General features: G+C 41.5%; 1 protein-coding gene across 1 annotated transcript in view; it reads left to right on the top strand.

Moving 5' to 3' along the window:
* Nucleotides 1–16,160: 16,160 nt before the first annotated feature.
* LOC149226410 (putative LL-diaminopimelate aminotransferase, chloroplastic) overlaps nt 16,161–26,638 on the top strand; it is a 310,774-nt gene continuing 300,296 nt past the window's right edge. The window contains 1 exon segment of the mRNA XM_089377483.1: nt 16,161–16,766. Within this exon segment, the coding sequence (XP_089233609.1) occupies nt 16,666–16,766 (101 nt within the window). The 5' untranslated portion in view covers nt 16,161–16,665.

Below are 26,638 nucleotides of genomic sequence, written 5' to 3'. Positions count from 1 at the left end.
TTAGAGGATGAACACTCTCTTGATGAGTTGCAGAGGATCCGAGAAGACCGGAACTTGGCTCGCAAAAGACCCGGTGATTTGACACCTAAGGAGCAAAACTCTATGCTCATTCAGGTGAACACACATCTAGAGAGGTTGATAGTGAAGGCAAACAGGGACAAGGACATGCTCCGACACATGAAGAATCACTATTGGGCTCGAATGCATGTGTGTAAAGCAAGAATGAAGGTGCTCAAAGGACGGTTGGCCAAGGCACTAAAACGGAGGAAAAGGCCCGATCCCCTTCATATTTTGGCTGAGGCTACCTTGAAGGAGCATGGTGCTCAATGATGCACTTCCAGCTCAAATTTCAGGAAATTTTGAGCAATTTTGGTCAATTTTGACTTTTTTGTGCCACACACAGGTTTTTGCTCTCAACGCGTAGCGCGCCGCACGCTACCCTGAAGATGGGCAAGTTCATTCCTCAAAAAATCAGCATTTTTGGATTTTTCATGACAAATTACACTTGATCAGCAATTACCAGGACATTTCATTAGGTTTTGAGCCCTCAGAAGGTCAAAAAACATGCAAAAAATGACTTTCTGCCACTTTTTGGACACACAGGGAGCAGCCTTGGGAGATTGCACTTTTGGAGGGGCAAATAACCACCAAATTGAGAAATTTCACTTGGGCTGGAAAGTAGACATCTAGACCTTTCCAACAAGCCTACTTTTGCCTCATTTGGATGCCGGGAAGTGCCTCAAAACTTGGCTCAAATGCGCGCTACGCATTCAGGATTGGGGCGCTACGCATCAGGGAAGTTTGCCAGATTTTCACCTACAGCTCAGCAAAACGCAGATTTGACTAGTTTTGACTTTTTGGAGTGATTTTTCATCCTCCTTGATGTAATTTATGTAATTTTATGATGTCATGACACTTATTTATCTCTTCTAGAAGATTCATTCATAAAAAGTCAAAAATTTAATGAATGAATTGGTTTCCTAGCTCATAGAGGCAAGTTGTTTTGACTGCCTAGATTATAGTGCTTTGTTTAGAATTGGTTGAAACAGCTCCTAGGATGATGAGCTCGACCCCTAGAGGCAAGGAAGTGTGTTAGCTTGCCTATATTATGTACTTTCTTAGTCATTTTCATGGTTGGACTCTTGAGGGATAAGCTTCTATTGTATTACACTTTGTATCTCTGCAATTTTGGCAAAGGAAAGACTAGGGTTTTGCAGCACTTTTTGGGATTCCTGTGGTTATTTGTGTTGATGGTGTGCTTCTCTCATGTACTTGTAAGTGTGTTATGTGTATCATTTTCCCACTTTTCTTTTCTGCACATTAAATGAAGTGTTAAGGTAGAATTCATAATTTATATGCTCTGCCTTTAAGTTTGCTTAATATCTATGTTTTCCTCTGTCTAAAGAGAACTCTCAAAAGATTCTTGCTCTCTTTAGCTCCTCACCGGTCATTTCTATCCATTCACTTAAATCAAAGGCATCAAGACAATCTCCTACCTTGACCCAAAAAGACCTCTGCAAAAGCTGTGTCCCATCCCCGCACCCAAAATTGCTCTCCTCCTGTTTTCCACCAAAACCCTAAAAATCTGAAATCAAACCTTCTCAATCAGTTTACTAGCCTAAAATCAGTGCTCTTATTGGTCATCTCCGCCCTTTGAAGATCTTTTGCCGAGATAGACCCGGAGAGAGCCCTCTCCTGCCCCGTAGGGCTAGCTACGAGGCTAAGTGGTTTGATGTTGCCTTGGATTTTGTCTTTTTCAGCCTGAGGCCAAATTCAAGCGCTAACATATTGGCGACCATACTAGGGAGAACAAACTAGTTTGTGGATTGATGTGTTTGTTTCATAAGTCTTAGACGGAGCCTGTAGTTACGCCAGGTAGCCTTCGAAACGCTTTTGCTTTGCATAAGCGGAAGTAGATAAACGCTGCTTCAGTCAATCTCCGTGAGCTTGTGAATACAGCCACCTTGATTGCATTTTACCCCAGTTCGTTTGTAAACTCTGAACTTTTGGATGGTTAGTTAAGAGTTTTCACAGGCTGATCGGTTATTTGTTCCTCGATATCCAAACTGGCTTCAGATTCTAATCACATATTCAAATCTCATTCATGTCTAGCTATTTTTGAGTATCTTGAAGACATTGATTTTGACGAGAGTTTTGAGTTGTCCTTGTTCAAAACCAAATCTGAAAGTGCACTTGGTTCTCTAGTTCCCAACCCTGATTTTGCTGTTGCTCTTGAAATCGAGAGACATAATAAATTGGTTGAAAATTTCATCCTAAGATCTCTCTAGTCAGATATTCACGCTACTAATCTTGTTGAGTTCGTTGAAACTATATCTGTCCGTATTGGATTCACTATCACAGCGCATGAGCAGACCAATCCTCCTTTTATTTCTGTTTCTCCTATAATTACTTATCCTGAATCTACAGTTGGTTCGCCTTCTACATCCCATACCACTTCTCCTCCTAATACTCCTCATACTCCTACAGCTCCTCATACTGCAGCTACACTTACTCCACCTACTACTCCTAGACCCAATCTACCTAAAGCAATGGCTGCCCGGTTTGCCCCACTTGCTCTTCCTCAAAATCTGCATGATATGCCAGCTGATTATCAGAGTAAAATTTCCATGTTTGATGGCACTCCTCAGGGTTTTTCTGCTCAGCAGCATATAGACAAAATGACAACTTTCTTCGATCTATATGAGATAGATGAAGAGGATGTAACTATGCGTTTGTTTGTACAAACATTTGATGGAGAAGTAAGAAAATGGTTCAGAGGTTTGGCAGCTAGAATCATACCCACCTTGGAAGAACTTCAGAGGCAGTTTCTAGATCGATGGGAAATCAGAAAGGATCCACTTCAGATCAATGCTGAGTACAACAATCTCAAATGTAATCATGGTGAGTCGGTCCAAGATTACATTATCAGATTTAACACAGTTTAGAATGCTATTCCAGATGATTTAAGGCCATCTAGAAAATCAGCACTTCTCAAATTCCCGGATGGCTTTGATCCGGAGATGGCTTATTCATTGCGAGATAGAGATCCGCCTACCTTGGAGGATATGCAGAAAATCATTGTTAGTGTTGAAGCGAATTTGAATGATAAGAGAGCAAGGATGAAAGCTGAAAAGCGAGTGACAATCAAAGAAGAAGCTTCTACAACAGATCAGCTCCTTCGCAAGGTAACTACGTTGCTTGAAAATACTCATCTCAGCAAGCCGGAACCGCAGATTCGTAATCCTAATTTCCAAGGTCCACAACAGCCACAATACAGAATCAAGCAGCGTGAAACAAGGGCACAAGAAACAGCAGTTCAGCAGCAAGTAAAACCTCCGCTTCAGCAGAATTTTGTTAGCCAAGAATCCGAGGATGAAGGTGATACTATAGGAGAGGAAAATCACTTTTTCACTCCTGATGATCTGCCTACCTATATTACAGAAGAAGAAGAATTTGTGAGAAATTCCATCATACATCAGGATGAGAATTATATCTTATCAAATGAGGCAGTACTTGAGGAAGAATCAGAGGAATACCAAAGAGGATATCTCAATGCTTTGTCCGCTCAGCAGAGACAATTAAGAAACCGAGCTGTTCCCATAAATCCCATTCAGAAAAGGAAAGATAATTCAGCAAAAAATGATTCAACTTCCCTACAGACAAAAGGAAAAGACATAATTGATCCCTCAGCAAGTCAATCATCTTCAGCGGATAAGGTAAATCAGCCACCAAGCATAATGAAGGATAAAATCGAAAGAAGAGAAGTTCCGGCCAAAGAAAGTGAAAAAGTTTTAGCTTTTAGTTTGGAGAATGAAATTTCAAAGCTGAAAGTGTCCATTCCTTTGACGGACATCATGAAGAACAGTAGTTACCGGGGCCAAATCTCCAAAATGCTGAATTTTGATCCAATGCTTGACACGGTAAATGTAGAAGATGATCAGCCGGAATTAATCTTTGGGCCTGCTTTGAATGGTGAGTCTCCTGAAAATGATGTTCCTCCCTTCTATATCAGTTTGAGGTTGCACGAGTATATTTTACATAATGCTATGTTTGACTCGGGTGCTTCGCACAATTTGATGCCGAAAGCAATCATGGAAAGGCTGGGATTAGATATCACAAGAAAATATCATGATTTGTATTCATTTGATTCCAGCCGGGTAAAATGTATCGGTTTGATCAAGGACTTGGTGGTAAGCCTAGATCAAATTCCAGCTAAAAATGTTTTGATGGATGTGGTTGTGGCGGATATTCCTCCGCGGTTTGGTATGTTGCTTTCAAGATCTTGGGGAGCTAAGTTGAAAGGTACACTTCAGCTAGATTTTTCCTATGCTACAATTCCAGTCTTCAGTCAAATGAGAAAGTTATATCGGGAGCAAAAGATGAAATACATGATAACTAGCAAAGAAAAGCCGAAAAATCATCCTGTAAATTATGTACATACAGATTTGGAATCGTTTGTTTTGTTTGCTGATAATTTTAATGAGGTAGATAGTCAGTTAGTTCAAGCAGAAGATATACCAGAGATTACTGAAAATTTTCGAGAAGTTTTGCAAAAGGAAAGAGAAGAAACGCCAGCTGCCATGGAGCGAACAGCTGAAGCTAATGGGCAGCAAGCAGAAAAAATAGAGGCAACACATTTTCAGCACTTGGAGGAAGATGAAGATGGTCTTTGGACCATGGATTTCGATGGTGCTGTGGGCAGCGATGGTGCTGGTATTGGTGTGTGGATTCGAAGTCCCTTTTCTGCCCAAGACAAAGTCCCAAGCAAGGTGAGAGTTTGCTCTTATAAACTAGCATTCGATTGTTCAAATAATGAGGCGGAATATGAGGCTCTCATTGCTGGCCTTAAAATTCTTCGAAAGCTGAAAGCAAAGAAGATTGCAGTCTATGGTGACTCCGAGTTGGTGATAAAGCAAGTTAAAGGTGAATTTCAGGCCAAGCATCCTCGTATGAGAGCATATCGAAATGCTGTCCTAGATATTTTGAAACTGTTTTCTGAGCATACTTTGACATGTGTGCCCCACATACAAAATGGTGTTGCTGATGCATTGGCTAAGGCAGCGAGTAACTTAAAGATTCCCATGAATTCCAGCAATAAATTTGAGATTTATGTGAAGCACCGTCCTACAGTTCCAGACAATCAAAGATGTTGGCAAGTCTTCCAGGATGATGAAGAAATTAAAGATTTTCTGCAAGTTGAAGGTGAGTTTAAAGACATCTCCATAGATACAGAACCTGATCTTGGAGGACCTATACAGTGAACCCTGTATGCTTTGCCTTCATAGAGAAACTCCCATTATGTCCCTCTTCATGAGCAAATCATTTCCCTTTTGCACCATTTCCTCTTAAACTTATGTTTTTCCTAGTTTACAAGGTCAGCACTAATGACCTTTGTCTCCCATGTGCCAATGTGCAAAGATTAGCATTATTCCCCACGTCGATCGGTGCAACTGAGCTGTGTTCTAGTCACGTTGGTCCTGTTATGGAAAGTTTTTTAAATTAGAGTCGAAGCTTCCAACTCTAGAAGCTTCGTAACGGAAGTCTAGTAAATGGTTTGGCCGGATGGGGTCGAGGATGACAGTTTGAGCTCCTTTCCCCTATAATGATGGAACTACCTCAAGGGATAAGTCCTTCTCCCATGAGAAGAGGATCCATCTCCCATCCATATTCCCTATATAAACCTCCCTTCATCCTAAGCACAAACTAGGGTGAAAGTTGTAGTTAGAGTTTTGGCTAAGTGCGAGTATAATATTTTGATTAGACAAGCAAGCTATTACTAGTTGTAGCCATCTAGTTGTGTGAGGGAGAAGTGTTTTTGGTTTGGAGTGAAGTCTAAAGGGAAGAGCCTTTAAACTATTGTTGTTTGAAGCCATCATGGGATGCTAGCAGAAGTCTGTGGGAACCCAGTCTTGTCAGAGGAAGGCTTGGACGTCAAGACGAATAGTTGTAATCTCTCTTTAATATTAATATATGCAACCATCGATTGATTTCCTACATGTTTTGTAATATTACATATCCATGTGTTAATGCTTCTTGACTCGTTAAGTAGGTTGAATTGCAATTTGTCTATTATTATGTTTGTGTGCTATTATTGTTTACTTGTTGCAAGAGCTTGAAGAAGGAAGCGAGATTTGTTGGAGCGAGCAAGCAAGGACATCATCAAGCAGGATAAGCGACCAAGAGGTAGGTCCTCTTGATTGATTCTAACCTAAGGAAAACTTCTATAGAATGTATCTGTTGTGGCTAGACCCATTATCGGGCTAGAGGAATTCGTTCGTGTCCACACTTATAATTTTACTTCACCACAAATTGGCGACTCCACTAGGGAGATCCCATCTTTTGTTTGTTTTGGACTTCATGATTTCATGAGAACTTTGTTAGTTTCACGTTTTCCCTTTGGTTCTATTTCTTTTCTCTTGCTTACTGGCCTAAGTCTAAAATTTGTAGTAGCAGATCTGGTCCCTGTTTTGATTTTTTTTCCTTAGTTCCCTCGGACATCGCGTTTAATCAGCTGACATTCGCGCTGACCAGCCTCTGGCGCTTGTTGTCAGTTAGATAGTTGCGCCGATCCCTGTAAGTGAAGATTAGGGCTAGACCCCAATCTTGGCCAGTGTGTTCTGCTCTTGTGTTTTTGACCCTGTGAGCCCTTTTGGGCTGTGTTTCTCCCTACCTAGCAAGCTTCATTTAGCTTGGTTTAGCCCATCCTTTGATGTGTTAAGTCTGGCCCTATGTGAAGTTCTTTTTTATTTTTCTTTAAATCCCTCGATCAACGCTAGTTGTGAGTTAAGCAATCGCGTAAATCAACCATCAACGCTAGTTGTAGTACTGGTCAGTCGTGTCGGTCATGCCAATCGACGCTAGTTGTAGTACTGTTTAGTCGCGTCGGTCTCTGAGTTAAGAAAAAATCATAATTTCTCCCATTCCAGTGCTAGTGTGTCTTGACCCTCAGACTCTCTTCTTCCGCCAGAGGTGACTAGGATGCTTTGTTTGCTTCATTTTCAATTAAATGAGTGAAAGAGTCTCGTTTGTTCTCTTATTTCGAGTGTCTCTTTTCTCTTTCCAAGCATAGATTACATTGCTTGGTTTGTCGATTGAAGCATTTATGTGTTTGGTTTGTTCGATTCAGGGAAGAAGTTGCTTTTAGTTTATTTTATCATGCTTTGGATTTGATCGATGCTTGTTTGTTCGGAATTGTGAAAATTTTCATTAAAGTGCTTTATGTGAAAGATTCATTTTGCATTTTATGAAAAGGAGAACATCATTCTAGTTTACTTAAGTGAAAATATTGCATTAGTAGCGTTATTGAGAAGCTAGAATTGCATCATCATAAGCATTGGAAATGAAATGAAACTTCTTATGTTGTTATAGGAAGATTAAGTGCATTTATGAGATTTATTAGTGAAAGATTTCATTCTTCGATTGTTGCATTAATTTTTTGCTCTCTATCTCTCAATGAGTGATAACCTTCATCGAAGACAAAGATCTCTTTTCTCATATAGCTGCATTGTAGGAGTTTCTTTTGTCAGATGACAACGGTAGGGCCTTGTAATTGAAACCTAATTCAAGATCAACTGTTAAAATTTATTGAATTAACCTAAGGAAGCATTGAAACTTAACGCTCACATTTAGTGGTCTAGGTTAGAGACGTGTTCCGGCGTCTTTAAACCTAGCAGTTGTCCTTCACTTCGGTAGTAGACAGTGCTAGTACAGACTTGTGCTCCTTGTACCGTCATGTATATAAAGGGAGACACCACTAGGTTTACAATCCTTTATCCGTTAGAAGACGAGTCTGCCACCTTGTAAACGTGATACACCAGACACAATATTCGGGGAGATTGCCTGCCCGTACTTCTCGGTTCGCCGAGAGGTATTCTGCAGTTCACGGTTACCTGGTAATCCTTCATGCCTAGAGTACCCTGAGTAGTCGTTTGATATTTTTGACTAATTAAACTTAAAAGATCATTTGAGCACTTGTCCTTTTGAGCTCGTTAATTCCGAAAGTGACTAGAGTCACCTTTCGTCCTTTTCTCAACTCTTAAAATATGAAAGGGAAAAGTTTTGTTTCAGTGTCATAAAATTAACTACCCATGAAATATTCCTGGTTAAAGTTATTTTCCTTAGTGATTCTTTAGGGTAGATTCCAATGGCAACATTTCTAGAGTCCACTAGTGAAGGATCCCCCTCAGATGGGAATCTTGGTCCTTCTCCTTCTTTTGGAAACGCTGGTGCTCCTTATGTGGCAACGTTGTCCCTCCCTGGGTTAACCATTGGTTTACCTGTCTGGTTATTTTCGACCTCGGTGGTCCCGAGTGTCCCAATTCCTGCCCCACCATCTCCTTCATTCGAATTGCGTCACGATGATTCTAAGGTTGACCCCTCACCTTCTTCCCTCATTTATTCACCCTCCTCTTCTACTTCGCTTGGTGAAAGTTTGAAATCCAGTAACCAAGAGGCTAAGAAGAAGAAGAAGTCAAATAAGCGAGAGGCCAACCATGTAGCTATTACTCCAAATGCACCCCCTGTCGACAAACCTTCTGATCCTTCGCGGAAGGTAAAATTCCCTTGCAGGCTGTGTAAGGGTGACCATCTCCTTCGAGACTGTCCTAGCATTCCCAGAGTCTTAGAGGTATGGTCTCAAAACTTGAACCGACCATCCCTGTCGACCTCTGGAGATCATGTCGATGTTATGCCTTCAACTAATGATGGTAAGAAGAAGGGAAAGATTAGATTCCCTTGTAGGTTATGTGAAGGAGAGCATCTTCTTCACCTTTGTCCTCTTATGGATAAAGCTTCCAAGGTCTTGGAAAATCTTGCAGCTCCTCAACCCCAACTTCCTGTTGGTTATCAGAGGCTTTCTTCTAACCCTCTCCTGGTTGGTAAAGAGATTGACTTGGATTCATCTCTTTCCCATCCTGCTCTTCCTGAGCGAGACTCTCTTGTGTTTGTTCCCGACCAACCATTGGTCGAAAAGAGTGTCGACTTGGTTCCGCTACTAGTCGCTCACTCTATTCTAGAAGAGAGTAGTGATCATACTGCTCATGTTCTTCTCGTCTCCTTAAATTCTCATGAATCGAAGAGTGACCCTCCCGTCCTAGTTGTTCAGGAGATTCCTTCTCCTATTCCTGTACAACATGGGGACAATCATATGATACCCCCACCAAGTAGTTCTGTCATCTCTTTCGATTGGGTTCCATTGACCGCTTTCCGCCTCCCATCTTATCCGCCTTTCTAGATCAGAGTACAAGCGCTATAATATGGTAGTACCTGGCACTATATTAGATGAAGGTGCGTCTGTTAGCATCATGTCTTCAACTACTTGGCAAGCTTTGGGCTCCCCGCAGCTTGTGCCTGTCACTAAGAATATGTTGGCTTTCAACAAAGGAACTAGTTAACCCTTGGGGGTCCTTCCGAAGTTCCCTATTACTTTGGAAGGGAAGACCATCTATATAGATATGATGGTAGTCCAAGGTCCTTTAGATTTCAATATTCTCCTTGGATGTGACTATGTTTATGTCATGGGAGCTCTTGTTTCTTCGCTTTTTCGTGTGGTTTGTTTTCTGCACAAAGGGAGAATTGTGACTCTTGATCAATTGTCGTTCATTAGTCACCAGGCGCCTCCTTTGCAACCATCATCCCCTATCAGCTCTTATTTGCAAGCAATACCTTCCTCGCCACAGGTCAATTATGTGGCTACACGTTATGTCTCTGCATTTGCAGATGATCACACAGATGGTATAGTACAATATTTACTGGGGGCATTGGAACCCGATCCGTCTTTGGTACCAAATGACATGTATTCCTCCCAAAGCGTGGTTCTTCCCCCTAATGAAGACCTCTTGGGAGCCATGTTCTCATATGGTTCATGAACATAGGGTATGAGGATAGTTCCTGGTCTTGTGTCAACCTCGTTAAAAAATGAAACAAAGGGTATGAGGATAGTTCCTGGTCTTGTGTTAACCTCGTTAAAAAATGAAACAAGGGATTAGCATAGTTCCTTGGTTTGTGTCAAGCTTGTTAAAAAATGAAACAAGGGTTCGAGGATAGTTTCTTCCTGTATCTACCTCGTTAAAAAATGAGACAGATGTCTAAGGATAGTTTGTTCTTGTATCAACCTCGTTAAAAAATGAAACAACTCCCTTTTCCAACTCGAGTCTTTGATTAAGATCTCGTAAAATCCCAGTTGAGTATTTCCAAGATCTCGAAAGTGAACCTTCATTCCATCCACCTAGTTGATTGAAATGAAGCTTGGGGGGCATGTACCTCTATTGAGTCATTACGTTGGGGGCATGCAAACTTATAGCAAGCATAGTTTTTCATTTTAAGCTTGTATAGACATGAAACCAAATCCAAGAAAATTTTTCCATGGTTCAAGCTTGTGTAAAAATGAACCCATGCCCAATTTACATCTCGTGATTGTCGTTTTTATCAGCTGATTTTTGCTAGATGAGCCTTGGTTGTTTTATTCCATTGGCACCATCTCTTTGGCCAATCATATGCTTTCACTTGGTTTTTTTCCTTTCCTGAGGGACCGCAACGATGAGTGGTTTTATTAGCCAGCCTCTTGACCATTACATGTTTTTAATAGTTCCAACATTGCCGGAACCAATTGCTACCTTTTATACCACTCGTTCCTCTAGGACGAGTCACCTTTAAGCTCTTTTCTCAACTCGTTAAACTCATATGAAAAGATTGCCGAGTATTTTTTTCCCTTTTGACTCGTTAAAGAGAATACAAATGGGGGTCCGCTTTCAACTCTTTTCTGACCCTTTAAAAGCAAAAAGATGGCTGAGCCCTTGTTGTTTCGAACTCGTTAATGGATGTGAAATGTCGTGTGCCCAGTATAAGTTTACCGCTTTTTGGGCTAGGAGGCACTATTTACGAAAAAGGTACTCCTTGACTAAAATGGTCAAGTAGTTCTCTCAAGTATTATTTTCCACCTTTTCGGGCTTGAGAGACACAAACCTATGAAAAGGGACCATGTGGAGTTTTATTTTACGTGTATTTTTAAAACTCTCTAAACATGAAAAAGATACTAAGTTACACCTTTGTTGGACTCGTTAAACTATCAAACGACATCAGATTCGTCGCCATGACGAACATGAGCTTCTCCTTCCTAGGGCTCGTTAAACTTACTAGGTCGGATTCATCTGAAGGATGAACTTACAGTGTAAGAATATGCTATCCCCTTCAAGCTTGCGATTAAAAAATAATTGGGGTACCTGCCAGAAATGGTGGGGGGGAATTTGGAAATCTATCGGTCGTGTCGGCAACTCACTCTTGAACATGACACTCTTTGCTTCGTGTTGGGTTGGGACATCCTCCTTTGTATCATTGACCTTCCTGGGTTTGGGCCATTCATTTTTGCCTTCCATTTGATCTCTGCCATGTCATCATGACCACCAATCCCATGGATCCAAAAGCTGCCAAACTTCCAGTTGTGTCGCTGATATGTTCAAGAGTTGTCCTTTTGCAATTACACTTACCTTTGATTCTTTGTATCATCCAAAATCATTTTGCATCCTCTTGTCTCGCGTTGATGATGTGGGATTCATTATGGCCCTCCTTCGACACAGTCGCTTTCCGTCAACTTCAACTCATCATCTAGGAAGTTGATTGAGAGACTCTCTTCCAGTAACTTAGAGCTTGCATGCCTCAATGGCAAGTTCTTCGCACTCGACGACAAGTTCACATCATTGGCTTTCGATCGAGTGATTTCATGGGTGTTCGACTCTAGTTCCTGTATTCAAATTTCACAAATTGTGTTGATAGTACCTTGAAGGCCATTGCCATTATTGGTGGTTTCTCTTGCACTTGTTAACAATTTACATCATTGACTGGTAATCAAGCGACTTTCTAGCATGTTTGACGTCAACACATCTAATCGCATGCTAGGATCTGTACCTTGATCGAGTCGTGTTGGAGTGCAAGACCTTGGACTTAGATCACAAAACGTCTAGGTTGTGAAGCGGTGTGACATGGTTATGGTGATATGCATGTCTCTTTCAGATGGATGGCTGCGACCATACCATGAGTTATCATATGTGATCATTCTCATTATTGGATGGTTGCAACCATACCTTGGTTTCATTATGATCCTCTTTGACGGATGGTTGCACCCATACCTAGATCCATTCACATGATCATTCTCTGAATGGCTATGTCCATGCCACGATTCATGTATCATTTGATAGAGATATCAGTTTATGTATATGTATTTGTACTTGCTTATAGGTTTTCCAACGGCATACCGGTTCCCCGCACTGATTTATAAAGCATTTCATCCCTCACTCCAGTTCGGCGTTCACGTTTTAGGGGGCATCTGTTACACAACATTTTGTCACTGTCCCTATACTCCTCGTTCCTTGATCTTGGAGGACCTAACCCCACATGCTTTTCCTTCATGGAGAAACTCCCATTATGTCCCTCTTCATGAGCAAATCATTTCCCTTTTGCACCATTTCCCCTGAAACTTCTGTTTTGCCCAGTTTACAAGGTCGGCACTAATGACCTTTGTCTCCCCCGCGCCGATGTGCAGAGATTAACACTATTCCCCACGCTTATCGGTGCGACTGAGCTGTGTTCCAGTCGCGCCGGTCCTATTATGAAAAGTTTTTAAAATTAGAGCCAAAGCTTCCAGCTCTAAAAGCTTCGTAATGGAAGTCTGGTAAATGGTTTGGCCGGATGGGGTCGAGGATGACAGTTTGGGCTCTTTTCACCTATAATGATGGAACTACCTCAAAGGATAAGTCCTTCTCCCATGAGAAGAGGATCCATCTTCCATCCATATTCCCTATATAAACCTCCCTTCATCCCAAGCACAAACTAGGGTGAAAGTTGTAGTTAGAGTTTTGGTCGAGTGTGAGTATACTATTTTGATTAGACAAGCAAGCTATTACTAGTTGTAGCCATCTAGTTGTGTGAGGGAGAAATCTGTTTGATTTGGAGTGAAGTCTACAGGGAAGAGCCTTTAAACTATTGTTGTTTGAAGCCATCATGGGATGCTAGCAGAAGTATGTGGGAACCTGGTCTTGTCAGAGGAAGGTTGCGACATCAAGATGAATGGTTGTGATCTCTCTTTGATATTAATATATGCAACTATCGATTGATTTCCTACATGTCTTGTAATATTACATATCCATGTCTTAATGCCTCTTGGCTCGTTAAGTAGGTTGAATTGCAATTTGTCTATTATTATGTTTGTGTGCTGTTGTTGTTTATTTGTTTCAGGAGCTTGAAGAAGGAAGCGAGAGATTGTTGGAGCGAGCAAGCGAGGACATCATCAAGTAGGATAAGCGACCAAGAAGTAGGCCCTCTTGATTGATTCTAACCTAAGGAAATATTCCATAGAATGTATCGGTTGTGGCTAGACCCATTATCGGGCTAGACGAATTCGTTCGTATCCGCACTTATAATTTTACTTCACCACAGTAAGGTTGCCCTCTATCCCCTACTCTTTTTGGTTTGTATATTGATAAACTCAAAGAGCGACTAAATTTGCAAGGTGGAGATGGTGTTCGGTTGGGGGAGTTTGTGATAAAGCTTCTTTTACATGCTGATGATCTTGTATTGATTTCTAAATTGGCCCATGGATTGCAAATGCACCTATATGCCCTTGAACATTTTTGTAGAGCAGTGGGGATGCAAGTCAATACTGGCAAGACCAAAATAATGTTTTTCTCTAATAAAAGGAAGCAGAGCCAACATACGTTCTTCTTTGAAGGCAACATTTTTGAAGAAGTAAATGAGTACAAGTACCTCAGGATTGATTTCAACAACAAACTTAATTGGGAGGACTATAGAGATAAGAGAATTTTAGGAGGGTGGAAAGCATTATATGTTCTTCAAATCAGATGTAGAGAGGCAGAGTTATGGGACTGGAAAATGACTAAAGCGCTTTTTGGAATCCTAGTTTGTCCAGTGATGCTATATGGGTGTGAATTGTGCGCTAGCAACACCCCCATCTCAAAATGGAAACAAATTGAGAAAATTCAAAAACACTTGATCATGAGCAAGTTCAAAATAAAAAGTTCGGTACCTTATGAGATAATGTTGATTGAAACAGGAGCAACTCCCATCGAAGCAATTACTATGGTGCAACACATAAGATATCTAAAAAGAATTGAGCAAATGGGAGTAGGTAGATGGCCTAATGTTATCTTCAATGAAGGCATGAGTAAAAGAAAGAAAATATGGATGAAACAAAACTACACATGGATGCAAAAATAGAATATCTACCTCAATGCCTATCCCACAAATAACAAGGAGCTAAAGAATTTTGTTATTGAGAAGTTTCGTAAATGGGTTTGAGGAAAAGATTTGGGTAGAAAGAAGAAGTACTACATTGAGGAATTCAACCCTACGTGTGATCTACAACAAAAATAGTTCATTGGAGCTAGCATTCCATGGAGGGAAAATGTTCTTATTACTTAATTAAGAACCAACTCGCATCAACTTCGGTGTGAAATAGGATGGTGGAAAAGGCCTAAAGAAACTTGGGAAGAACGAGTGTACATTTTGCATGTCTGGGGCAGTGGAATTGGAAAAACATTTCATTTTGGAATGTGATGCATTCAAGGACATCAGAGAAAATTATGGGAATATGTTAGCATCTATTTCTTGGCATTCTCTTTTTAGTGAGGGGATTGTTGGAAGGTTGGGCCAACTCATCATCAATTTGAATAAGGAAATGATTGAATTGCAAAAGGAGAAACACAAAGAACTAATAGTCCCATAGACTTAATAAAATATCATTTCGGTAGACATCACAACAGAGAATTTTTACCGACGTGTTTCGAACCAACTAGTGTGGTTCATTGTCAGGGTAATTTCTACTGAAATAATATTTTCTTAATTCATTATGGATCACAAAAACCTTGAATTCAGAAAAAGAAAAGGAAAGAAAAGAAAAAGTCCCATAAACTATTTTTAATCTAATAAACTCTTTTTGGGCTTCTAGTGATTCCGGTGATTCTCTATGGTTGTGAACTGTGGGCTAGCAGTACCTCCGACATGCAGTGGAGACAAATTGAGAAAATTCAGAAGCGTTCGATTACAAACAAATTTAAGATTAAAAGTGCAATTCCTTATGATATCTTGTTAAGTGAAACAGGGATTGCTCCTATTGAAGCAATTGCTATGGTGCGAGTCATAAGGTATTTAAAAAAAATTGAGCAAATGGAAGAGGGTAGATGACCTAAGGTTGTCTTTAATGATAGATTGCGCAAGAGCAAAAAAACTTGGATGCAACAAATAACAAATGGTTTAGTAAATGGAGTATTTGCTTGAACGCATGTCCCATAAACAACAAGGAGATAAAAGCTTTTGTTATGGAAAAGTTCCACAAACGTACTTGGGATAAGGAGCTAGGAAGAAAGAAAAATTACTATATTGAATTGTTTATTCCCACTCATAATCATCAACCAAAAGCATACATAGAGGCCAATATCTCTTGGAGAGCCAAAATTTTTATTGCTCAGTTAAGGACTAATTCTCATCAACTCCATTGTGAAACAGGGCACTAGAAAAGGCCAAAGGAAGTGTGGGAGGAAAGGGTATGCATTTTTTGTTCTTCTGAAAAAGTGGAAACAGAAAAACATTTCATTTTAGAATGTGAGGCCTTCAAAGACAACAAGGAAAGTTATACAAATATGCTGGCAGCTAGCTCTTGGGATAATCTATTTAGCGAGGGGTTTGTCAAGAAGCTGGGAACATTTATTGTGAAGCTTCACAGAAAAAAGACCAAATACATCAAGCAAATGAAAAAACAATTTGTCCCATAAACCATCTTTAATCTCTTTCATTTCATTTATTATAAATATTGAAATATCTTTTTCATAAAAATCAGATTTCTTACTTAAAAACAAAATAAAAAATATACACATTCACATTTTACTGTATATATTCTACCAAAACCGAATATTTTAAGAATGTTTGTTTCCTAATTAAAAATCACAAACATACGCATCTTTCAACACATTATATACACCACGTGCTACCTTGCTCCCCATTAGGACTGAATATATAATTAAGAATGCTGGTTTCCTAATTAAAAATCAGAAATATACAGAACCATATCATCCTATACCTAAACCAATAAATAATTCTACTAACCAAGAAAATCTGGTTTAAGTTTCGAGGAATGAGAATTATTAAATGAACTGATTTTGACCCATAACTTAAAAATGGTCCGGACTTTGAAACCTTGCAATTTTTGGAAGTTTAATGGGCCAATCTGAATCCCATGAGTCGCTGGGTTTCCATATATTAAACCTTGCATTCTACTCATTTCCATAGAAAATATTTTGAACCATATCATCCTAAAACAATAAATAAATCTCCTAACCATGGAATCTGGTTTGAGTTTCGAGGAAGGAGAATTATTAAATGGATCGATTTTGACCCATAAATTGAATGTTCTCTGGTCTTTGAGAACGTGCACTTTTTCTAAGTTCGATCGGCCATTCTGAATTCCGTGAGTTGCTGGGCTTCCATATATTCAGCCCTGTATTCAACTCATTTCTATATACAGACAATTATTTATGTATAAATATATACTCATTTGACGTGTTCTGATTAAAGAAGCATTTTGTCCACATCACTTCAGTAGAGCTGCACTGCTACAGTTGAGAACGACAAGCTTGTTGCAGAGAGAAAATTCGCTTATCCATGGCTACCTTGAATCCGTTTTGCTCTTCTTTGGTCGCAGACCTCTCGTCGGCCGCCTCCGTTTACCTCTGTGGAACCAGCGAAGGCAGGGCCTTTCTCAGGTATAATCATTTTCCTTTTAGTTTTTCACTGTGAGAAGTTTTTTATGGGCAACTAGCCAGAAGAAGGCATTTACCTTTCGCAAGGAATCCTTTGCCCGAATGCATTTCCAATATTTCGCGTCCCGGGGGCAGTTTAAATTTCGAAATCTATCCTTCACCGTATAGTAGTGCTCTGTGGATCCCCCCGGGTTAGGTTGTCTGGATGGTTAACCCTAGCTGTCTCTAGTCCTTTCAATGCTGAGAGAAGAAGCTGGTATTCCTTTTTCTTCGGGTTAGAACTCATGTTCGTTTAGAAACTGAATCTAAAACTCCCCAGTAGGTGTTATATATAAAAAAGACTACACTTTCATCGTCATTTTTCAGTTTCACACGAAAAAGTGTAGTTATCTACGTCCTTATTACTTTGTATCAACAGTCATTGAGACCACCCTATTCTACTTCAGTTACAAGTCAATAGACCTAGGGGGAAGAGATTCCTCTGTACCTTCCGGGATCACTTTGATGTAAAGTCATCCTGGAGCCCTGGAACAGGCTTGCTTTGACAGCAGGTCAGCTGCCCGATTGTATTCTCTCTATACGTGAATGACACTGATGTCTGAAAAGGACCTTTTCACCTCCTTTGTGCCCCTGTGCCGCCCATCCACTCTACTACCAGCTTAGAATCCCCATAAATTGAATCACATCATGTCCTGATCTTTGACTACACTCATGAGAGTGGTGGCAACCTTTGCTTTAGTCCTTTGAGAATGAGTCCATTAGAAGCTCTTTATGGCAGATAATGCAATACGCCCAGCTAGAATGATCCAATGAACGAGGTGCATATCGCGCATAATATGCTGAAGTTTGTGTTTCTTATTTTCATTCATCTTCTTTTCTATTGCTTTCTTATTTTCTTTCTATTCCTATTATTAGTTTCTGCTCCCAAACCACATTCTAACAGGATTATATGAATCCAAGATAGATAAAGTGCCTCTCCTGCCCCACTCATTTGGATTTACATTGGCTGCTCCATCAAACTATCCATATGCCTGGATAAACTATGTTTGGAGGCTTTAGTCTTCTTTGCTTATCCTTTCTTTTGGACATCTCAAAGCTCATGTAATCCCCGCGGAGTTTGAAAATGAGTCCTGAGGATCATCTCCTTATCTTGAAAGATAGCCTCATTTCTGGTAATCCAAACTACCCATATAACAAAAAGAGGCAGAGTGGTGATCTGACTTCACTGTCCTATCCTCTGGCCATCTATTCAATGCCTCTTTCACAGATTCTCCATCCCAACTACCCTTTCCACCTGACAAAACTTTAACTGCTTTCCATATCTCCTTTGCGAAATGGTAAAAAACAAAAATATGGTTTACACACTAAGCAATTTCCACACACAGAGGACACTTTATGGGACCTTGCCATTATATCCTCTGCAAGTTATCCCATGTGAGGATTTTATTGTTCAGATTCTTGTTTTTAATGGGCTTCTGGTTTCAAGATGAAAGACCATTTCCAAATATCTTCATTTGATTCTTTTGCATAGAGGTACACCATCTTCACCTGTTAAGTGCCTTCTGCCTTGATAGCCACCCATACAAACATATCAGGAGTACCCTTTAACCTAATATCAGCTTCTTTGAGTGATCCGAAAACAAATTCCAGTCTGCTGCCCTTTTTCTCTCCAGGTTTAATAAATCTACTCCCTTCCATCCAGGGGTTCACCAGTAGGGCTATTCCTGTCATAGATATCAGCAAAATGGCAAAGACTTTATAAGTGCAGATGAGCTGGTAAATCAGTTGTAAGTCCTTGGGGCCCCTCCCTTCCAACCCATGGATCAGTTCCTAGTCTAACCTGGTGTCCATTCCCAATGAGCCATTCAGCTTGTCCCCAGTCACTGGGTACTCATCCGTCACAGCTCTCCATGCTATGGAACCCCTTCTTACTTTCTTTATGGATACCCTAGGGCCTAATCCATTCCAGCTGGCTTAGAGGGGCAACATACTTCTGTTACCTGTATCATAAGGTTCTTCTGTAGGCCTTCTGTGGAAACACCTTCAACATCCTCTTGGTTGCTAGTGTTCTTGCAAAGGTAGGATGATCTTTTAAACCCCAACCTCCCTTTTACTTCTGATTTGTGATTTTCTGCCACTTTACTAATGGTATATTCCTCTTCTCCTTTTTTGAATTTTCCTGCCCAAAGGTCTCTAATGGTAGCATTCATAATCTTATGCAGAATTTCCTTAAGGATTTAAATCATTGCCATCCAAAATACAGACATGGATTCTATGAGACTTTTGAGTTGGGTCATCCCTCCTTCTAAGCATATCCACTCGTTGCACCAATGGTCACTTATCTGCACCTTCTCATAAAGCCATAACCAGTCCTTGTATGGGTAATTTCTTGCTTTGAGGGGAAAACCTAGGTAGTTCATCTTGTCAATAAAATCCTTTGATTAGATGGGTAAACATTTTTTAATCATCTCTTGCATCGTATCACTGATCATATTAATACATCATAGGGCAAGTTATAGTTGATTTCTGTATATCTATCTCCATTCCTGATGCTAACCAATATAGCTTGAGTCCTTCCTTGATGCTCCCATTCCCTATTGGCAGTATGTCACTCAACAAGAAAATGATGAGTGATGCTGTGACCCCTTGTATCCCGAACTTTCCTGATTTCCTGCTTGTCTCTTAAATCCTTTAGGGCCATGCTTAAACCTTCAGCCAGCAGAAGGAACAATAGTGGCGCTAATGCAGCCCTGCCTTAGTTCTCTCTGTGGCTTAAAGAATCCCTGGGGGGGGGTGTTGATTTGTGTAGCTTGGAAGGTACTCCGAGCCCCTAGGGTTCAGGGTTTGGAGGGCAAAACACCACAAGAGTCACTTGTGGGCTTGGAACCCAAGCATAGGGTTTTGCACCCAATTGTGTTTTGGGCATTTCCATGAGCACATTTCTACATGTGATGGCATGAGATGATAGAGGGCGGAAAGGAGAATCCAACGCTTCGAGAATCGTCGAATTTCGAGTTGTATAAATGGAGATATGAATTTTTGAAGTTATTTAATGGGGTTGCACATGAAGTGTCAAGGTCAGCTTGGTGTAAAAATGACACGTGACAGCTGGACAACCCCTAGGATGGCGTTTTAGAAGCTCTTCATTTAGTGTATAAATAGAAGGTAGAGAGGAGGCATTTAAGCATCCATCTGTGTAACACAAAGTATCGTACAAGGAGAGAGAAGGAGCTCGTTCAAGGAGGAATATCTCTGTTTTATTGGGCCGCAGGTAAGGGCATTTCCAGCAAAGGCAGGAGGGACGTTTAGGTCACTCCTATGACTGTTTTGGAGTGACAATTAACCAGCAGAAAGGCCACAATAAAGGAGACAAATTCTGGGCTGTTTTGAATGTTATGTGTGGGCTGGAAATTCTGTTTCAGCAGGCCGTGGGTACAGGGAGCCACCTGTGGTAGGCCGTAGGCCCTAATCCCACAGAAAAGGCATTGCGTGGGACTGTTTTGGGGCTAGATTGAGCCCTAATCAACAGCGTGGAGGCAGAGGACTTATACAAGGGTAGGCCGCAGTTTTTGAAGGCTGTTTGGTGACTTGGTTAAGGGCTGTTGCAGCATATGGATGCCCTAACCAGTCACAGTTAGGAACAGCAGCGAAAACAGATATGGAACAGCAATTTGTGCCTTGTGTTGGGTCAAGGAAGTTGACCAGTTTTGGATCAGATTGTTGGGCAGCCTGTGGGAGCCAATTTGGAGGCTTGATTGGGTGATGATTGATCGTAAGCTTTCATCGGTGCAGATCTTACAGTGTAGTATTGGGTACCATTGATTTGGTGGAGGGCAGTGTGTTGGCTACCCAAAGTAGCCCTAGATGAGCTATCTTGAAGTGACGAACATGCACTGAAGGTTGGGTGAAGATTGGTGCTGAAGTGCAACACTTTGATGGACTAGAGTGACTGCTAGCCTGGCAGATTGGAGCTCGGGAAGAAGCCAACCTAGAGAGCAGATTGATGAGCCCGTGTACATGCAGCAGAAGTGACGTGCAACAATGTTAGGTGGCAACCCTCCTGGAGTCTCGATGTGTTGTCCTTTGAAGGACTAAGAGGCAGCTAGTGAGTAGTAAGGAAGCGAAGGATTGGCAAGACAAGATACGACATTGAGTTTGCGCAATATGTTTGTCATTGTATCTTGTATACCATAAACTGTTGTATTATTCAGATTTCGTTTAATATAACAAAGATTGGGTTGTACATTATTGTACAATATTTGTTAAAAATTGTGTATACTTGTGCATATGTGATTTACTGCTTTATATTTTTCGCTGTGCAAAGTGGTTCTTGTTGAGATTCTTGGTTTGGTAGCATAAGAGATTTTAAGATTCTAACCTAGACCCAAGATCATGGAAATTCAACATGGTATCAGAGCGTGTCTGAGCTACTTTAGAAGTCAGTGAATCAAAGTTGTACACAACGAAGTACAAGTTAAGAAGGAGTTGGTCACATTGTAGGTGACAATGTCGAAGTTGCAGGCTGATATCTGGTATGAGGACAACTTGGAGGGGTTGTCCAACTATAGTCCATGGAAGGAAAGGATCAAGTTGGTATTGCAGGTCAAAAGGATCTGGGAATTTGCCGAGAAAGCCATCGAGAAGCCAACCGACCCTAGGGAGATGGAAATATATGAAGATTTGGATACGAGGGCAAGATTGATCATCCTTGATGGTGTGAAGGATTCCCTAATACCTCATTTGTCCGGGAAGAACACTGCACATGAGATGTGGATGACTCTTCAGAATTTGTTCCAGAATAAGAACGAGAATTGGGTATTGGTATTGGAGGATAAGTTGAAGTCCACCAAGATGATAAAGGGTGAAGGAGTGACTTCGTATTTGACGAGATTGTCTCAAGTCAAAGATGAGCTTGCTGCCGTCGGTGTGACTATTTCAGATGGAGATATGGTGAGGATTGCTTTGAAAGGGTTCACTGAGGAATGGAAGCCCTTCATCAAAGGGATTGTTGCCAGAGAGAAATTGCCAGACTGGAATAGGCTGTGGGACGACTTCATTCAGGAAGAGTTGTGAGACGAGGATCTTCATCCAAAGAAGAAGACTTTCGATGATGACGTGGGACTTGCAGCGCGAATGAAGGGTAAGCAAAAGAAGGACTTGAGTAAAGTCAAGTGTTTCAACTGTGGCGAGATGGGTCATTTTTTGTCGAGATGTCCGATGAAGAAGAAGGGAGATGACGAGAAGAAGAAAGGAAAGCAGGTTGCCGGTGTTGCCACCTCTGCTGAGATAGATGATCTCACCAGGAGATTGGAGGAGGAGGACTTTGCCATGATCTCTCATTTCTCACAGGGTACTGTTGATGAGGATGGATGGTACATGGACAGTGGTGCGACGAAACATATGACAGGGTCACAAGAGGTTTTTGAGACTCTAGTTGAATGGGACTCGAAGTTGCACATGGTGTTGGGCGACAAGAGTCAGAAGGAGATCCGAGGATCGGGTGTTGTGCCATTCAGGATGGAGACAAGATGAGTGATGCGGGTCTAGGATGTATTTGTACCAGGACTCAGATATAGCATGATTTCTGTCTCGATGATCGAGAATAAAGGGTTTGAGGTCTTGATCTAGGATGGGAAGTTAAGACTCATGCCTAGAGGCTCTAGCTCCGCTGGTATCGTGCTTGGAGTTAGAGAGCATGGTCTATATAGGCTGACGGGCAAGCCTATGGATCATGAGAAGTAGGGGGAGCAGATGCAGGTTCCCGAGAAGCAGGTGCAGGTGTAGGCTTTAGAGGAGCAAGTATAGGTTCCCGAGAAGAAGGTACATATTCCCAAGAAGGAGGTCCAGGTTCCAGAGACTCAGAGGGAGTCAAGTTCGAGAAGGAGCTTGCAGGTTTAGAGGGAGACTTTGCAGCCCAAGAAGAGCGCATGGTTTGTGGGGAGAATGGGTGCTCCTACAACTGCCATGAAGGAATCATGGAAAGATTGGAAAGCAATACAGGAGAAGAAGAAGAAGAAGCAGGATGCTTCCAGTGACAACAACACTTACGAGAAAGGCGTAGTTCACAGAACACGGTTGCTGCGATTGTGAGTGCTAGGTGTTGGGCAAGTGTTGCGAGTAGTGATGATGATAATGAGTTACTTCCTAGTCTTGGAAGTACCTCTCTTGCTAAGAGGGAGTGTTGATTTGTGTAGCTTGGAAGGTACTCCAAGCCCTAGGGTTCAGGTTTTGGAGGGCAAAGCACCATAAGAGTCATTTGTGGACTTGGAACCCAAGCATAGGGCTTTGCACCAAATCGTGTTTTGGGCATTTCCATGAGCACATTTCTACATGTGATGGCATGAGATGATAGAGGGCGGAAAGGAGAATCCAAAGCTTCAGAATCGTCGAATTCTGAGTTGTAGAAATGGAGATATGAATTTTTGAAGTTATTTAATGGGGTTGCACATGAAGTGTCAAGGTCGGCTTGGTGTAAAAATGACATGTGACAACTGGACAACCCCTAGGATGAAGTTTTCGAAGCCCTTCATTTAGTGTATAAATAGGTGGAGAGGAGGCATTTAAGCAGCCATTTTGTGCAACATAAGGCAACGTACAAGGAGAGAGAAGGAGCTTGTTCAAGGAGGAATATCTCTGTTTGATTGGGCTGCAGGTTAGGGCATTTCCAATGAAGGAAGGAGGGACATTTAGGTCACTCCTATGACTGTTTTGGAGTGAAAATTAACTAGCAGAATGGCTGCAATAAAGGAGACGAATTCTGGGCTGTTTTGAATGTTATATGTGGGTTGGAAACTTTGTTTGAGCAGGCCGTGGGTAGAGGTGGTAGGCCGCATGCCCTAACCCCACAGAAAAGGCATTGCGTAGGACTGTTTTGGGGGCTAGTTTGAGCCCTAATCAATAGCGTGGAGGCAGAGGACTTATACAAGGGTAGGTCGTAGTTTTTGAACGCTGTTTGGTGACTTGGTTATGTGAAAATTCCTAAATCGGAATCCCTATTGCAACTACTGATGATATTTCTCCTACTTGTTAGATTTACATGAACAAGTTATTTGCAGTTTCCAACGGAAAATATTGAAATACATACAATGCAGCCTTTACTTAATTAATTTATATGCGGAAACAAGAGATTGAGCAAGAAAGAAAATACAACAGAATAACACAGTTATTTTTGGACAAATGTCCCCAGAAAAACCCAATGCGGGAAAATTGGTGTAACAGATCTGAGGGTTTATTATTATTAAGCAGTAGCAAATCCTGAATACATATTCGAATACCTCAAGGGTTATTCAATTGCAAAGAGAGAAACACTGGCAAAAATATTTGTGAGATTACCTCACACAATAATTGAGAAAAATCCTGGCTAATCCGGTCACTGGATGAGGTGCCTCTGGCAAGCCCTGCGCTGCCTCTGCGCAGTCCTCACGTAGTCCCTGCGTTAGCCCCTCTAGGCAATATGTCACCCAACCAAGTGATTGATTTGCTGACCGGAGTCACTGCTCTCCGCCTCTCGGTCTCACACCCCAGCTCCCAACTTCTGACACTCACTTTGCTGCAAAATTTCAGACTCTCTCTCACCCTCTGTGTGGCCCTATGTCAGCCTCTGCGTGAGAGCTGCTGGATCACTCTCTGCTTCTCTCTGCTGATGATTCTTCGACTGAGAAAATCTCTCTCTCCGGATGCTATCTTTGCCCCTCAACTGCAAGAAATCTATTCAATCATAATTTCCTCCTAAGAACTTCTCACTTTAGAAATTCGATCTCTTGATCTCTTGGTGTGTCTTCCAAATGACCCTCAAACTTCCTTAAATAATCTTTTCGTTGACATTCAACGACCCAGATTAAAAGATAACCAATGGCTATGATCATTTTAGCTTGATCCTCGTCTTCTTCTAGAAGTTACACCCACAATTAGATTAATACCCATTAATATTTTTAATTTCCTAAGTTTAGATGTAGGGGCCCATTAAAAAATATTTATTATTTTAATAAAATTATTTCTGGGTTGAATTTCTCAAAACGCTTTCTGGGTTCTTTGGAATACATGTGTCCAAGCCTCGCTGCAAAATTTGAGGCCTAGAGCACATCCGTTGCTACCCCAAATCAACACTCCCTCTTAGCGAGGAATTTGCTCTAGTAATATACGCTGCTACATACTACTTTGACTTTGAAGCATCGTCCTTTGTGCTGCCGACGTCTGACATGCTGTCCACCAACTACTACACAAATGCTGCATCTGTACTGCTGTTGACCCTGCCACTGTCAACATTGCATTCGTACTGCAACTCCCTTTGAAATTTTGCATCGGTGCTGCTGCCGGCCACTGCAAACTGCTATTGCTACTCCATCAGCGACGGAAAAACATCCCAAATTACTGAACTAATTGTGTGCAGTATGACACCATGTGAATGATGAAGTCTGACTACTGCTAGTCTCTGCGCCGATCCTTTGAATCTACTGTGTTGCCGTTGACCTCTGCTCTGTGCCATCTGAATTGTTGCCAACTCTGCTTTGTGCTGTTCAGTTTCTGGTGCTCCTAAGCACTGCAACTGTCTCTCCGACACTCCTCAGCACCATCCGGCACTAGTCTATCTTGCTACTTCTGATCTGGGCTCTCGTAGCAAGGAATTGATCCAAGAGGTGGGCTCCTCAAGGATCCTGCCCATCTGTAGCTCTTTCAAACTACAAATCTAAATCCCCCCACCTCCCTCCTGGAGATGTGGCTGCCATTTCTGCCAAATAGAAATGTCGAATAGCCTCCTTTTTCCACTGCGCTGCTGCTGGGCTAGCCTACACACTCCTCGATGGAGCTAGTAAAACTGCTGCTCCTTGCTACTGTTCAGCTCTAGAGATTTCGAATTCCTTGGCTAGGAAATCTCTGAGGAAGAAATTCCCTCAACTGTGCTTCTCCTCTTTCTTCTGACGATTTTCTATGCAGCAAACTACCTGCAGAAAAATCCACGTCCCACCAACTCTCCTTACACTGAGGCTTCTGTGTTGCTCCCTTTGTCCCGACAAAAACTAGATCTAGAAGACCTTCTTTTCGTCGACTCACTCGGAGAGAGACTGCCTCGAAATTTTAGCCCTTCGGCTAAGAATTGCACAAACCCTCTGGGGTTTCGAACTGTTGCCTCCTGCAGCTTTTCAATTTCCCTTTTCTGCTTAGCGCTGGATCTACCGACTTTGCTCTTCTTGCCTCACTTGCAACTCCGATACCATGTGAAAATTCCTGAACCAGAATCCCTACTGCAACAATTGATGATATTTCTCCTACTTGTTAGATTTACATGAACAAGTTATTTGCTGTTTCCTACGGCAAATATTGAAATATATACATTGCAACCTTCACTTAATTAATTTATATGCTTAAACAAGAGACTGAGCAAGAAAGAAAATACAACACAATAACACCGTTATTTTTGGACAAATGTCCCTGAAAAAACCCAATCCGGGAAAATCGGTGCAATAGATCTGACGGTTTATTATTATTAAGCAGTAGCAAATTCTGAACACATCTTTGAATATCTCAAGGGTTATTCAGTTACAAAGAGAGAAATACTGGTAGAAAGATTTGTGAGATTACCTCACACAATCACTGAGAAAAATCCCGTTGATCCGTTCATTGGATGAGGTGCCTTTAGTAGGCCCTACATCGCCTCTGCGCAGTCCTCACGCAGTCCTTGAATCATACCCTCTAGGCACTGCGTCACCCAGCCAACTGATCGATTTGCTCCTTGGAGTCACTGCTCTCCGCCTCCGGGTCTCACACCCGGGCTCCCGGCTTCTGAAGCTGCCTCTGCTGCAAAATTTCAGACTCTCTCTCACCCTCTGGGTTGCCTCTGCGTGGCCCTGCGTCAGCCTCTACATGAGAGCTGCTAG

Source organism: Pinus tabuliformis, chromosome J (genome assembly GCF_031772625.1).
Source record: "Pinus tabuliformis cultivar Carrire ecotype Pingquan chromosome J, CPIR1, whole genome shotgun sequence".
In the NCBI taxonomy this organism is placed as follows: domain Eukaryota; kingdom Viridiplantae; phylum Streptophyta; class Pinopsida; order Pinales; family Pinaceae; genus Pinus; species Pinus tabuliformis.
The sequence above is the reverse complement of the archived record's forward strand: the minus strand, read 5'-3'. Positions and strand labels throughout refer to the sequence as shown.